Here is a 17064-nt window from a genome sequence, read left to right on the forward strand (position 1 = left end):
TGTTGATAGTACTACTATTCTCTCAGTCTGCTGGGCTAAAAAAAACAAGGTGACATCCTTGGTTCTTTGCTTTCTCTTACCCTCCCCCCTATCAATCTGTTGCCAAGGGCAGTAAATATTACTTTTGTAATATTTCTCATATATGCCCCTTTCCTCTGACACTATTACTATCTTGGGCTAACCCCCTCGTTATCTCATGCCTGGACTACTGCAGTAAGTTCTAGATTGGTCTCCCTACCACATCTCTTCCTACTCCAGTTTGTTTTTCAAGCATTAACCAAAGTAATCTCCTTAAAGTGTACATCTGATCTTGATACCCTGTGTCCCATTTCAACACTCAGTAATCTCTAGTGTTTCTTTATCACTTTCAGGATCAAAAGTAAAATCATTTTTGGGGGGGCTTTAAAATATTTTATAATTTTCCAATCTTTTTAACTTTATACTTTTCTAATCTTCCCTTCACTCTTCTGTCTCCCCTCCATTTTCAATGAATTTCAGTGACACTGGCTTCCCTATAGGTCTATGCATAAGATACTCCATACTATTTCCCATGCTTGGAATTCTCTCCCTCTTCATCTGGATTTCTCCAAATCCTAGCCCAATTTTCACTGTTTACTGTTTCCTGCTTAATACTAATGCCTATCATTTGTTGATTATTTCTGATTTATCCTGCAAATATCTTTGCTGTTTGCATATTGTCTCCATTTTACTCTGAGATCCTTGAGAGCAGAGACTATCTGTTGCCTTATTTAATATAATTGAAGGTGCTTAACTAATATTTATTGACTGATTCGTTTGTATTGTTGCATTTTGCTCCCCTCCATGAAGCCTGTGATTCATTCACATTGTCTTACTTGCTCACCACATGCAGTACAATCTATCTCTTATATTATTGACTTTTCTCTGGATGTTTTCTGGGCTTGAAATGTTCTTCATCACATCCTTTGACTTTCCTGTAAGACTCAGCTCATATACCACTTTCTGTAGGAGGACTCTCATGGAACCTCTAGTGCTGGATGCTGCGGATTGTGAGAGTCCTTGACCTTTTGAATGTGGTTTCTCTACCATATCACAGCATTCCAACAATGACAAGCTGTGACAACATGGTACATCCAAGGCTGACTTTCAATGGTCTAATTGTCAGTATGGCCTTTGGTTCCCCTGGAATCCAAAGACTGGTTTCCTGAAAGTTGTCTGGTGGGTCTTGGGAATAATGCTATTGGATAGCTATTCAGCATCATTTGTTGCAAATGACTTATCAAGAAAAAAATTATTTTTTGTTCATCCTAGTGCAAGTTATAGTTCTGAGACATGAAAATATGAGTGACATACACCTACCAATGGAAGGAATGTCCACATTGATAACATTACAGATTCAATGAAGTATTCTTGAATAACTCTTTTTTTTCTAAGCCTTCTTTGAACCCTGGAGGGAGCCTGGCATGTGATGTAGTGCTTTTGAACCACTGCAAAGTTAGGAATTATGAGGTACACCATGGTGATGTTGTATCACTGGTGTAAGTAAGAGTGAAATATTTTTATTTCTTCTATTTAAAATGAAAGATATTATTTTCTGTTTTCATGTGTAATTCAATGTTTATGAAAGATATTCATTAGCAAGAAAGTAAATTATAAATCTTTAGATATTGTATGCATCTTTTAGTTAGCTTTTAGAACTTAACAGCTTTACCTACATCAAAGGTAAAATTTATTTCTTTTATATCAAGAAGAATGCATACATTGAGACTTTTATAGTTAATAGATGTATGATTGTAATTAAAAGATGTATTTTTAAGTGATGATAATTGACATAATTAGACATAGTACTTAACATGTTCGGACAAGTTTTGGATTTTTTTTTTGTTTGCTTTATCTATCCACTGATATTAATACTCACATATTAAATACATCATTTTTATCATATATCCAGATATGTATAACATAGAATTCTAAGAAACAATATAATTATTAATTCGCTTGTATGAATCATGGCTTAATTGGAATTATATGAGAAAAATAATAAGGCCTATGAATGTGAAACCAAAAGATGGCACTGTTTGTCTGTTGAAAACCTTTGAGACTTGTAGAGGACAAAACCCTCATTCCAGTTCTAATGTAGAAAGGGATATTAAAGTACACATATCTAAAACAGTGATATAATAAATATAGTATATGTTTGGACATTTAATGTTTATTCTTTTCAAAAAGGAAACTGTGCAGTAGGCAGATTATAATTATACCTATCTCATTTCGTTTTATTTTGGGAAATTATATAATTTAGATATTTTCTGGTTAGGCCAGGTTCTTTATTGAGGTGGTAATTAATGTAGCAATATTGTTAACATTCTATATAGTAACAATGTCAAAAATAAAAGGCAACATTTGTATACGCATGCCAGAAAACTGTTTATCTTTCCGATTCTTACCCTAGGAATTTTAATGTTTTCTTAAATTGCTTAGACAATATGTTTCCCATTAATTTCTTAAGAAAATTCCACAAGAGCACATTTCCTCACAAACTGTGCTTTTAAGATTTATTTAAAAATATTAATTTGAATTGGTAGATTAGTAATGATAGCATCAGAGAATGCTTAGGATTTTGAGTAGAAGAAAGCCAGGAATGGTTATTTATGGGTTGAACGACTTCCTAATACTAGCTACATCTGTAAAGAATATTTTTATTTAATTAGTAATAAATCTCCTTACCATCCTTCAGTATTTTGAGTTTCCCTATCTAGCGCTCAGTGTCCTTTTGTCTTTTGTTTGGCAAGGTTACCTGCCTATTTAGTTGGTGATGGAAAGGATAACTACTCAAGTGGAATAGGTCACACGATGCACATATACAACTATGGAATATTTTGTTCCTCTCTCTTTTCTTGTACAATGTATTGTCTATACTAAGCAAGAAGAGAAATCCAAAAGAAATTAATATTAGAAGCAAAAATAGAAGTTGGTAGATATTTATTTTGAAGATCAAATTAAATAAAAAATAAAGTTTAGGATAGATAAAATTAATGACTCCTGAATTTCTTTTTATTTTATTAATCCATATAGTCTTTTTATTCAGGTTTTGTATATTTATGAAGTAAAGAATAACTAATCAAGGTTGTATTCAGTTTTACTTTTATTTCTTTAAGAGACTTAAAAAAAATACTGAATGAACAACAGTAATCTTTCTTCAACTTCACCTGACCTACTCTGAGAACTTCCATATTCCTTAGGGACCACTGAAAACCCATTGTACCTTGGCACAATATAAGCAATCGAATTTAATATCTTGTTCACTTTTCAATTATGGTTCTTTTGTATTTCTATTTCTAGGAATTTTGATTTTAAACTATTTGTGAAAAATGGTCTCTTGATTGATTCATTTGATTTATAATGATGGTTAAGAAAGATTTGCTACCAAATGTATTTTTTAAATTAGTTAAATGTCTAACATAAACCTCAAGTGAATTGATGAATTGATTCAAGTTCATATCAAAAAAAAGAACTAAGCACTGCTACTTTAGCTAGTTCAATCTCTTTTGATATATGTATATCTATCAATCTATCTATCTAGTTTGGTTATATCTTTTTATATAAATTTAGATTCTCTTGAATTCTTCTTTAGTATGATTAGTACATAATCAGCATCTGAGAACTAGATATCATATGAGTGTCAAAGGAAATTATGGTTGTTTTAGGAATTCAGAAGGATAAACATTAGAAAACTAATATATATATTGGATTTTACAATTGTCTACTTTTGGTAGGAGCTCTTTATTATTTTTAGAATTACTTGTCTCTTTAAAACACTAACCAGGCCTTCTCCTCTCCACTTTTCATCAGTCTGCTGTCTGCAATTGACTTTGTCCTCAGAAGGTCTACAAGGGCAAAGTCAAAACATGAACATCAATTTTGTCATTTTTGCTATTTTTTTAGCAATAGTAATAAAGGCAATGGTAGGAAAAATGACATTAATTGGTGCTTAATTTCATATTTATCCGTGCTTTCTATTATCTATCAACCAAAAAGCATGTTTTAAATACATTCCTTTATGGGATTATGCTAACTAAGCTTTGGGGTTACACAGATATGTGAAGATATTCTCTACTCTCAGTCTAGGCAGGAGTGAGAGTCAGTGAAAATGCTTGGAGTCAGGAGATGGTGTATCTTGCACGAGAAATAGCAAGGAGACAAATATTACTAGATTGCAGAGTACATACAGGAATATAAGTGTAAGAGAGATAGTGTAATTTGCACCCCCCAAACATCATACATGTATGTATATTTAAAAATATAAATATTAGATACACACATATACAGTCAATGGATATCTCTATGAATTATTTCTCTGTTCTCATATGTTATATTTAATTTTGTGACTTTCTTCAAACATTTGATGTCAATGAAATATATGGTAATCTGAAGTATTATTTAGTAATAGAGTATTGTATTAACTAATAATTGTACTGAACTATAGTATAAAATAGAATACCAAATAACTTTTTTCTTTAAAAGGCACTCAAGTACCATAATTTAAAAATTATTGTTAAATAATATTAATTTTCTTTCTTTAAAAACAGAAGAAAAAATCTTTAAACTTATTGTTGTTCAGTCTTTTCAGTTGTGTCTGACTCTTCATGACCCCATTTTGAGTTTTCTTGACATTGGAATTATTTATTGTCCTATTCCCATTATTGTCTACTTGGGATACTACAACCCCAATTGACTTTTAAAATTTTATGTGGAAACGTGTTATTTGGAACAAATACCTGTCTGCTTATACAAGTGATATGAGCTTTTCAGTTTGAATAATAGAGTAGAAATTGGTTTGCATTGGTAATGTACTTTGAGTTTAGAATTAGGAATGATGAAGAATATTTCTTTTACCATATATGGTTATTAGTAAATCTGGAATTTTATAGCTAAAACATACATTGGTCTGTGGAAATATGATTTGATTATTAAACTTAAAAATGAATAAAAATATAAAATTTAGCTTGCTGTTTGCTCATATATAAATGACTATAAAAGACATTTTCAAATTAAAATACTATATGACAGACTTTAGTGTAAACATAAAAAATTAGATAGGCTTTGAAAATACATTATAGTGATACTATTTTATACAAAGGAGGGTGTCAAAAAAGCAAATCTTTGGGGTGTGTGTATGCACATGAGTGTGTGCATGTGTGTTTACGTGAGTGTGTGTGTGTGTGTGTGTGTATGTTTGTGTAAAATATGTGGGACAGATAATCTCTTCTTGTGTAATTCCTTTTCCTCTGAGAGAAAAGAGAGGTGATTCCTCCTCTTCTTGAGCCCATTTCCCTAGATTTTATTCTGTTTTTGTGGCAACAAAAATACAAAAAATTTGGCCAGTATAATGATGGACAGTTTATTCTGGAAGCTGAAATTTATTCTTTTGCACCTCCTACAAGAAACATATTGATTCCCCCTCCCACTAACAACAACATTAAAAACAGTACTTTTGCTTAAAGTATCTCAGGAATGATATCTTTAGTCAGCCAAAGTATAATTTATAATTCAATAGTAAATATTACTGATTGCCTATGTTGACACAACTAGATGGCACAATGGATAGAGTTCTGGCTTGAAATCAGGAACACTCATCTTCATGAGTTAAAATTTGGCCTTAGATACTTACTAGCTGTGTGACCCTGGACAAGTCCTTTAACCCTATTTGTCTCAGTTTCCTCATCTATAAAATGATCTGGAGAAGGAACTGGCAAGTCACTTCAGTATCTTTTGCCAAGGAAAGAGTTGGACATGACTAAAAAATGACTGAAAACAATTGGCACAATACTGAATTAGTGGATTTGTATATACTACTAACCAGTCATGATATGAGTATATTGCTAATATTATGATAATGATTTTTAAAATTATCTTAAGTGATATTTATTTTATAATGGATAATATAAGGTAAAAATGATACTTTTATTAATGACCTGCTTGGAATTTCTTCATAGTGAAGTCAGTTCCAATTTGTTTATTTTTGGTGGCTTCAAAAATCTTTATTATAAGTTGAATGTAGAACTCCTGAGTGCTGAGAAGATTTGGAGGTCCTAGGTGAAGAGTGTAAATTCTGAGCTTTTTTTTTTTTTAGGTTTTTGCAAGGCAAACGGGGTTAAGTGGCTTGCCCAAGGCCACTAAGGCCGAATTTGAACCCAGGTACTCCTGACTCCAGGGCCAGTGCTTTATCCACTATGCCACCTAGCCGCCCCAATTCTGAGCTTTTTGTAGTGGCAATTAAAGATATAATGTCTAGTAAAGACCTGGTAGAAGTGATAGGATGAAAGGCAGTGACATAAAACCAGAAGAGAAAATGGTTGCTCTACTTGGGGAAGGCTAGTTCCCTTTCAGCAGGTTTTCTATATTTCTCCACTTCTGGTTGCAGAGTGTCTTGGACAAAGATTTCATTATGCCTATTATGCAGAGGATAAGAAACAGTTTGGAATGGATGGGAGTAAGAATTTTTATGAAAACATGGGTTTAAATCTTTGCCTTGACACATACTGTGAGACCTTGGGAAAATCACTACTCTTCCTACTGCATCATGGAACTCTAACATTCAGAGAAGAAGCAAATCTGCTTTGTTATAAAGATATTCCAAATCAAAGGTCTGGTGAAAAAAAAATACAAGATTAAGAATTTTGTATTTTAGCTGATAGAAAGTGGCAAAACACTGAAAGTCTTTGAGTTGGCAGTGATCTGACATAATCAGACTTGAACATTAGGGAGATCTTTTGGGATGAGAGAGAAGAATAAGAGTCTCAGTAAGGATACAGATAAGTGTAAATGAATAGAAGACAAAGACTGAAACAGTTCTCATAGTTTCAGGCATGTCAATAAAGTGCTTTGGCATCCAAATTGTTTTGGACAAGAAGTAAATTTGTTATGGTTTCATTTGATGATAACAGTGATTGAAGAACACAATTCAGTAATTATTAGAGTTGTTGCAGTGGTTTTTGGAGTAGGGGAAGTCAAACGTTTCAAGAATCATTAAAGCACACACACACACACACACACACACACACACACACAATGTACACACCTATAGGAAGTCCTGTATGTAAATATGAGTGAGGAATAAGAAAGCTTTTTGTAAAAAATGTTTTCTGGTAGATCATGCTTTTACTTATGCAATTAATTGTTAAAGAAAACAACATTGCTCTTTTTTTCTTTATCGACTATAAAAAAGGTTTTTTGTTTCATATTTCAAGATGCTTCCTTAAAAGTTTTCCTTCCTCAGTCACTGTATAAATCAAAATTATGCAAAATTCATTAAAAGATTTAATGAGATAATTTTGGTAGCCACAATTATTAAATGAATTATAAAACAGGAAAATATATGCTTTATCAAAAGTGTTTATCACCATCATGGATGGTGTGATCAGTGCAGAGTCCAAATAATAGGAGAATTTCCTAAAGATGGTGGTAGAACTCTGGGTGCTCCCTTTTTTGCCTTCGGCATTGCACTTGTATCAAGGCTCCAGACATTGCAGAACTTCCAAAATTAAGTCTATAGTCACTCACAGAAGATTGAATTAATTATCCAATGAGGAAAAACTAAAATTGAATTGTTGAGGTTTTCATAGTCATTTGGAAATATGACTCAGAGAATGCTACCAATGGTTCATATATCTAGAAAAGTCACTGGAAATGAATAGATCAATGGCCAGAATAGGGAGGAGGAAAAGAAAGGACTGGTTTGCATTTGGGAAATTGCACTGTTATTTAAATGATTCCAAGTTTTTCCTTGAATCAAATAGAAACTTTTTAAAGTCTTCATTTTTTGTTGATAAAGGACTATAAGTCATGAAATACTCTTGGTTAATTGAGAAGAACATGCAAGCAACATATTGCAATAGCAATCTTCTAAAACTCAATTGCAGTTCTCCTGAATTACTCAGGAGAAGTAACATTAAAGATGTCAGCAGCAAAACGCACAGACACAATATAAAATGCTAGAAGAAAGTTCTTTGAATGTTAGATGAATCATTTGTGATGATTTATTGGAGGACATGGACAAGAGTTTCATTGTATGGGAAGGCAAGGGATGGGTAATCATCTTTGGAAGGAGAGCCCTCTTTGAGATCCCATTCAGCTATATCCAAGTAAGTCCAAGTATAAACCTAACAACTGGTTTACTGCAACATAAATTAATTTCTATCTTCTGAACAGGCTGCTGAACTTTGCCAGTTTTTTATCTAGAGTTCTGGAAAAATTACAATTTTTTTGTAATAATTCTGGTAGGGAATAGATATTAATGAGTGATTATGAACATCTCAGAAGTATGGTATTCCATTTTTTAAAAAATTTCTTTAATTTATTTATACATTACTAAAATATTCTTGGCTAAGTGTGAACATATTATCCCCTCCCCCACAAAAATATAAAATCTCATGAGAAATAAAGTAAAGGAAAGTAAAAAAATGTGTTTCAGTCTGTGTTCTAGCTCTGTCTTTTGGTGGATCACTTTCTTTATCATAAGTCCAACATAGAAGCTACTTCCATATTTTTCCATAGTTGCTGTTGCTGATGGTAATTCCCTCCATCCATTCCTCCCCACTACCATCTATTTATTATATTTTCTCTCTCCTTTCACTCTGTTCCTCTTCAAAAATGTGCTGTGGGGCAGCCGAGTGGCTTAGTGGACAGAGCACTGGCCCTGGGGCTAAGAGGTACCAAACCTACATACCACCCTAAAGACCCAGCAAGCACCTGGCCCCATGGTCCTGGACAAGCCACTCAATCCCACCACCTTGCAAAAAAATGAAAAATAAAATGTGTTGTATCTGACTATTCTCTCCTATGATCTACCCCCTCCATCCCCCCTTTCCCCTGTCCCCTTCTTTCCTTTTTCTTCTTAGATATCTATATCTTATTGAATATGTTTGCTGTTTCTGCTCTGAGCCATTTCTGATGAGAATGAAGACTCCCTCATTCCCCCTCACTGCTCCCCTTCCATAGTATTCCATTTTTGATGTACTCCATATTTTTCTTGTTTAATATTTTTATTAGAGAAACTGGATATGTGATGCTTCTTATCTTTAAACTGAACTTTTTGAAATATGCCTTCTTAAAGCCTTTGGATAACTTTTTCTATAGCAGATACCCTAGGATAATTTGCTAAGTTTAATTTAAATTAATTTTGTTTTCGAGAAAGAGAACTTTCTGATAAAGTTCTGCCAACCATTTATTTTCCTTCTTCTATGCTCTCTGCGCCTCCTTCTTAAAAATGAAGTTGTCAACATAGCAAGTTAAAAGATTTTAGAGATGAGAGCAGGTTAAGAGGCTAATACAATTGCCTTATGACCGTAAAGAAGTCACTTAACCTTTCTCAAATTCTGTTTCCTTGTCTATAAAATGGAGATTAAAAGTAGCATTTCTTGGGGTTGTTATGAGGATGAAATCAGAAAATATATTTAAGGAATTTTGTAAACTTCAAAGTTTTATATAAATGTTAGCTATTATTATGTATTAGATGCTTTGATTTTCAGAAACAATTTTTAAGTACCTCAAATGTGAAAAATACTGCTAAATCCCCACACAACTATGAAAGTAAACTAAGTACAATTTCTAATCTCAGGGAAGATGTAGCCTATTAGGTAATATAATAATATAATATAATATAATATAATATAATAATATTATAATAATATATACAATAATATAATAATATATGTATATGTGTGTGTATAAAATGTACATGTGTGAATATATGAAAATATAAATGATCTTTACATACATGCATATATACACATGTATATATCCATATATATGTATTTAGAAATTTCCCTCATACTAAAAGTTTCAGAGAATGTGTTAATTTATAATAGTTGAGAGTTTCTTTATCTGAGTTCCTAAAGATAAAAAAAAATCATAGGTATAAGACCCTATTATTTCTTTTTTTTTTTTTTAGGTTTTTGCAAGACAAATGGGGTTAAGTGGCTTGCCCAAGGCCACACAGCTAGGTAATTAATTATTAAGTGTCTGAGACTGGATTTGAACCCAGGTACTCCTGACTCCAGGGATGGGGCTTTATCCACTGCGCCACCTAGCCACCCCAAGACCCTATTATTTCAACTATCATTTGATAAGTTACAACATTTTACAATTACAATTAATATACTAATATTTCAAATATCTCTTTTAAAAGTTTTAAACTATCCCTTCAAATCTTTTCACTGTTTCTTTGCTTAACAAAACCTTTTTTTTAATTAGACAAACACTTCTACTTAATGCACTTTTGACTTGCAAATTTGAAATGTAACTTAATTCAATTTGTCAAACATTTATTGGATGCCTACTCTGTGGCAGGTATAAGGTGTGCACTAGGAATAGAAAGAAAATATGAAGAAATTCTTTCCCCTAATGGAGCTTACATTTCATTGTAAAATGTATACAGATAAGTCAATAGAAGATTGTATAAAATTATTAGAAAATAACTTGAGTGGGTTAGGATAGAACATTAAAAACCCAGGGAAATTAGGATAGATCTCTTGTGGGAGATGGGACTTGAACAACTTTTAAGGGGAACTAAAGGTTGCTAAAGACAGAGGTGAGAGAAAGAGCTTTTCTAGACCAGTTTGAGTACAGAGACCCAGAGGAAGGAGGATTGGATGGCTGTGTTTGGAGCAATAGCAAGTAGACTACTTTAGATTGAATGGTGTGTGATCCAGGGGGATTAGTAGCTAATCAACTACGATGGGCTAGAACCAATTACTTAAATTTATGTTGATTCACTCCTAGTGACTCCTTTATTTTCTGTCTAGTTTGTCTTTTAGATACATGCTAATCAATTCAGTCTGTTGGCACCAGCCAGTCTGAGGCTTGTCCTTTTACTTCTATCCCTCTGTTCTTTTGTACTACCTGCTAGTTAACACCAGCCACGTGCTCTTTTATCCCATCCTCCTTGTCTTTAGTCTAATAGCAAGGAGAAAGGAGTCGAGACACAATGTCCCACCCCCTTTCTGAAATGTTTACCGATCGGGATTAATTTGTTTTGGTTCATGACTTTAATTAGGGACCAGTGCTCTCAACACCTTAATATCTTGAGATACATAGTAAATCTCGATGTGAATTTGCTTCCTTATTGAGGACAAAGACCTGAACAAAGATTTTTTCTTTTTTCTTTTTTTGCAAGGCAATGGGGTTGTGACTTGCCCAAGATCACACAGCTAAGTATTAAGTATCTGAGGTTGAATTTGAACTCAGGTCCTCCTGACTCCAGGGCAGGTGCTCTATCCACTGCACCACTGAACTGCCCCCAAAGATTTTTTTTAACAGATTCTGAATACAAAATAAGAATTTTTATTTTGTATTAGAAGCAAACTCCATTGATCTATGTTCTAATTTAATAGAGAAACTGAAGAGTTCTTAGATTGAATGATAGAATTATTCAGTGAAGAAACCTAAGAAGAAAAAGACAAGGAAACTTCTAGAATATGGGGATGATATAGATAGTTTTGACTGTCAGTGCTTTAGAAATATCAATTTAGCAACTCTTTCATCCTGGTCATCTCTTTACCATGCTTTCTATGTTTTGGCCAACATGTCCATGTCTTCCACTTTATAACTGTGGGTTATGTCCACTGATCCCAATAGGTTAATTTTTCATTTATCTAGTTTGGAAACAGGCCACCCTAGCCCTTCTTGAATATTTTTTACTATGTCACCCACGTTCTACCTATATCTTCATTTTCCCCTCACATTGTTTTTGGTTTGTCTACAGTTCTAAAATGTGAGCATTCAGCTTGTTTTCTTAAGAACTCTATACTATTTCTCAACCATCTGCATGGTAAACTGCTACTCTAACCTGAAAGCCCCTGAAATGTTTCTTTTTTCACCCTTTTATTAGAGTTTAAGAATCTCAAGGGCAGAGAGTATACCCTTGCTTATCTGTATATCCCAAGTGCATTATTCCTATCAAGTAATAAGCTCTTGATAAATGCTTTATATTTTCATCTATTGGTGTGGAGAGTGTGCCAGAGAGGGCTTAGTAGACCAATTAGTACACTACTAAAGTAACTGAGGGGAGATATGACCATGACCTAGACTGAATGGTTGTGGTGCAAGTGAGAGACATGGAGTTAAGTGAGATTTTACTTTACCATAATTGCATATTAAATACAAAATTTCTGTTTCTATAAATGAATAAATCATAGACTTTATTCTGAAAATATAATAAAAATTGAAGAAAAGTAAAGTTTTCTATGTGGATAGTGTTTATGTATAACTGAGTTTACTTTTAAAAAGGGTACTTGTACTATGTTAACTATTTTTTTAAATTGAAACAAATTTATATAGTGACATTTGCAAAGAAATAGCTTATTGTATAAATAGTATATAGTAGATAAAGAGTTAAAAAGTAAGTTAAAGAGGAAAATAATTTCTGAATATAGCCTTCTGTAATTTTGTTGAATTTTATTTTAAATATAGACAAATCCTGAAAATCATACATAAATCAAGAAAAATAAAGATTCAAATTGAAGTTAATGTCATAAAAATAAGCTATATTGATATACCTGTAGTGACCTTGACAAAACTGTATCATTCCAGAACAATAAAACTGAACCATTCCTTAGAGATTTTATTGAAAACTCTACATCAAATTTTTAGAGGTATATGTTGCTTTGAACTCTAAAACCACTTAGATTTTTTAACCTCCAAAGAATAAAAACAGGACAGTATAAATTAAATTTCTTGTTTGTAAGTTTGCATTTTTAAAATCTCCTTTTCTATTCCATAATATTTCATTATAAGTTACTTTCACATTACCTTTTCTTGACCTTCTTGGCTCTGCCTATTTTTATTCTATTACTGTTTGTGTCTCAGGCACTATACACTTTACAGTCATCTGTCTTCTAGGTTGCAGGTCAATGTACTAAGGTTGTACTGACATAGAAGTTAAATAAGTACTTTGCTTTCTGGGCCACAGTGACCTCAAAGGATCTTTTTTTCATCCTTCTGTTGGAAGTATAATCTCGAAATATTCTTCCTCCATATATATATATTACATGATTCATTCTTTGTTTTAAAACTATATCTTGTCACTTCTAGTTTAGTAATCATTTAATCCAAGAGTTAGTGAACTGGCCCTCAACCCATTTCTCTATGGTTCTTTAGGCAAGAATAGTTTTTTACATTTTGAATGTTTTATTGTATAAAAATGTAAAAAAAAATCATTCTTAGCTCACCCACCGTCCCCAGTCATCTGTGGACTGGATTTGGCCATCCAAATCTGCAGACCCCCTGATTTTTCCAAATTCCTTTCATTTTCCAAATAAGCAGACCAACTTAGTATCATTTTTCACCGTCATTATGAAATTCATTCCTTAAAATATTTTTTCTTAAAATGTGAAATAAATTTGTACCAGGTCAATGAGTTTTCAAGCTTCTTTTGATATGCAACAAATGAGTAGAAAAAATTAAAGCACGAAGATTTTTGTGCTCTCCTTTTGTAACACTACCTCATTAGTTCAAATTACTTTGGAGACTGTGATAGTTCAGATAAGAACAAAGCTGAAGTTAATGGTCATTATCCTCAAAATGTGACAATAAAACAGAGATCTCACAAATCATTCATGAAATCCAATTTAATTTTGATTTAGTTACATGTTAAATAAAATAGGGTTTATTCACTCTTGTCATGCTTATTAGCTTTCATATCTATGCAGATGACTCCCTAGACTTTACGTCTAGGCTCTCACCTTTCTCCTGAGCATTAGTCCTCCATCTCCAATTGTGTACCTTCTATCTCTATCTGTAAATTTTGTAGATACCTTAACTCAACATATCCCATACTAAACCCATCCCTCTTCAAAAATTCTCTCTTTTTTGTCAAGGATCCTTCCATTTTTCAGTCAGTAAAATTTGATATGTCTGTAGAATGTGATGAATTTACTGGACAAATTATAATATGCTAGTAGCTATGGTGGGCTGCTTGGGATTCACATTTAACTAAGGGCAGTATGATTTTCTCAGTCTCTGAGAACTTTAGCTTGCTACCACTCACTTCCCCTTTGGTGCTTCCACAAGACTGGTGCAAAGAAAAAAAGAAGGAGGCCCAACTAGTCACTTGGCTACCCTCTTCTACAAATCACTTCTGTATTCTCTTTCTATTGATGTCTTAGCTGTTCTAGCTGTGCTTATACTTGGCAAAACTCATTTCCTTTTTGGGTCAGCCCCTTTTGCCCAAGAAGGTACCCTCTCTTGAGATTCCAGTGGGCTATTCCAAGGACAAATCCAATAGACATCTTTTGTTCTTTCATTCATTTAGTCATTTCATTTTTCTTTTGTTCAAACTATAGCACTTAGCCCTAGTTCTCTGGTTAATGTAGGTAAGAATGAAGAAAAAAGTTGAATATTTTTAAATTTAATAAGGATCCACTTTTTTAGTCTTTAAATTCATATGTCAAAGTTCAAGAATAGGGAGAGCAAGGTACCAAAGGAAAGATGCTCTTTTGACTATTCACATGCCATAGAAGATAGAGCACTGATCATGACATTAGAATTTGATACATACTAGCTTCAGATACTTACTAGCTTTGTGACTTTGGGTATGTCATTTAATTTTTAGCTTCAGTTTAATCATTCATAAAATAGAAAAAATACCACTATGATGATGATGATGATGATAATAATAATAATAATAATAATAATAATAATAAAGTATTAACTAACATTTATACATCACTTATAGCCTGCCAGGCATTTCACTTATCATTATTATCTCATTTGAACCTCTCAACAGCCACTAAACTAAAGTTTAGCTCAAGTGATGGCTCTTTCAAGAGGGCTTTTCTGGTTCTGTATTTATGAGTGCTCACTTATGAAGCAACTTTGTATTGTGTTGTTTTTTCTTGGTAGATTGTTAGCTCCTTGAAAGCAGATGCTGTTTTGTTTCTATCTTTATATTCCTTACAACTAGAACAGTACCCGAGAAATAGTAGATATTTAAAATATTTTTAATTTACTGATTAATATATATACTAATTTACTAATTAATATATGCTAATAAATACTAATAATAAATATTAAATAGATCAACATCTAAAGAAAGAACTATATTTAAGTACACTCAGAACACTAGTCTTTCTGTTGCTAACTAATTTATATGCTAATTATAAGTCATGTGTTCATTAGATTTTTTTCTTTCTTTTATGAAACATTTTATGAACTTTACTATGGATATATTATGATGCAGTGGCAGAGATTATTGGCCTTGGAATCAGAAAACCCATCTAGTCATCAGTTATGCCCCTTTTTAATTTGATCATGGTTTAATTTCCTTTATATCAATTTTCTCATCTGAAAACAGGAGGGTCCAGGGAGGTTTCTTGGCAAAGATTGTGGAGAGAGTTGTCATTTCCTTTTCTAAGAGATCACTTTTGTCAGAATTCTCCACTGTGACTTATTTGTATTAAATAGCCTTGCATGTATTAAATGAGCAATGCAAAGCAATAAAAGAAAGCAGTAGAATGAAAAAGACAAAACATTTGAGACATTATGCCAAAATGCCTTAATAAAATGATAGGTTTTTGACAGCAGAATATACAGAAATATTCAAGAAAGATCTTAACATCACTGATAACCATAATGGCATGGTTACTGATCAAGAGCCATATATCATAGAGAATGAAGTCAAGTGGATCTTAGGAAGCACTGATAACAATGCTAGTGGAGGTGATGAAATTCCAGCTATTTAAAATCCCCAAATCTAATGCTGTTAAAATGCTGCATTAAGAAGGACAATGCCAGAGAATGTTCAAATCGCCACACAATTGCATTCATTTCACAAGTCAGAAATGTATGCTTAAGATTTCACAAGTTAGGGCTTCAGCAATATTTGAAATGCGAATTAACAGAGTATGATGATTTTTGAAGAGGCAGAGAAACTAGAGACCAAATTGTCAACATTTTCTGGATTACAGAGAAGGCAAGGAAGTTCCAGAAAAACATCTGTTTCTTTGATCACATTAAAACCTTGATTGTGTGGATCACAAAATAATGTGACAAATCCTCAAAGATGGAAGTAGCAGACCTTCTCAAGAAGTAATAGTTAGAACTGAACATGGAACAAGTGATTGATTAAAGATTACAAAAGGAGTATGAAAGGCTATATATTGCCAACTTATTTATTTAACATATATGCAGAGCATGTGAAATGCCAGACTGGAAAAATCAAAAATTTTAATGAAGGTTATTGGTAGAAATAACAATAATCAATAATCAGATATGAAAATGATAAGACTGTGATGGCAAAAAAGAATTAAGAAACCTCTTGATGAGGTTGAAGGAAGAGAGTGTCACAAGCTGGCTTGAAGCTTAACATTAAAAAAAATATCCAAAGATTTTGAGAACTGTCATTTCCTGGCAAATAGAAGGAGAAGAAATGCAAGCAATGTCAAATTATATATTCTTGGGCTCAGAGATCACTGCTGATAGTAACTGCAGTCACAAAATTGCCTCTCTGTTTTGTCTGTCCCTCCATATCTGTAGCAATTATACTTTGGCCCACTTCCAGCACTAGGATTAAATTCTCCCTCAAGGTTCAAGACCAAATGAAAACTCAATGACTCAATGACTTTCAGAATATTGATTAGTGGGCTCATTAATAAATCATAATAACAATGACTATATTAAAAAATGGTAAAAAAAGCATATCAGAATATCTGTGATGTAGTTAAAACAGTCCACAGAAGAAAAATTATAGTTCTAAAAGCATACATTAACAATATAGAAAAAGAGAGAATCTGTGACACTTATAGAATTTTTAAAAGTAGAGAATGAACAAATTAACAAATCAAAATAAGCACAAAAGAAGGGATATTGAAAATTGGAAATGAACAAAATGTGAAGCAAAATGAATGTATAAATGGTAAAAACTAAGAACTATCTTTAGAAAAGATTAACAAAATAAAAATCTTATCGTGATAAAAATGCTGATCTCCATAGAAAAAGAATAAAGTCAAGTCTTCAATATTGAGAAAAAAATAAGGAAAATAAAAAAAATCAAAGAAAAAATTATATGATTTACTATGAAAAATAAAG

General features: G+C 32.5%; 1 protein-coding gene across 1 annotated transcript in view; it reads left to right on the forward strand.

The window, feature by feature from the left end:
- IMMP2L (inner mitochondrial membrane peptidase subunit 2) overlaps positions 1 to 1521 on the forward strand; it is a 31637-nt gene extending 30116 nt beyond the window's left edge. Inside the window, 1 exon segment of the mRNA XM_074195290.1 lies at positions 1414 to 1521. Within this exon segment, the coding sequence (XP_074051391.1) occupies positions 1414 to 1521 (108 nt within the window).
- The last annotated feature ends 15543 nt before the right edge of the window (positions 1522 to 17064 follow it).

Source organism: Macrotis lagotis, chromosome 7 (assembly GCF_037893015.1).
Source record: "Macrotis lagotis isolate mMagLag1 chromosome 7, bilby.v1.9.chrom.fasta, whole genome shotgun sequence".
In the NCBI taxonomy this organism is placed as follows: domain Eukaryota; kingdom Metazoa; phylum Chordata; class Mammalia; order Peramelemorphia; family Peramelidae; genus Macrotis; species Macrotis lagotis.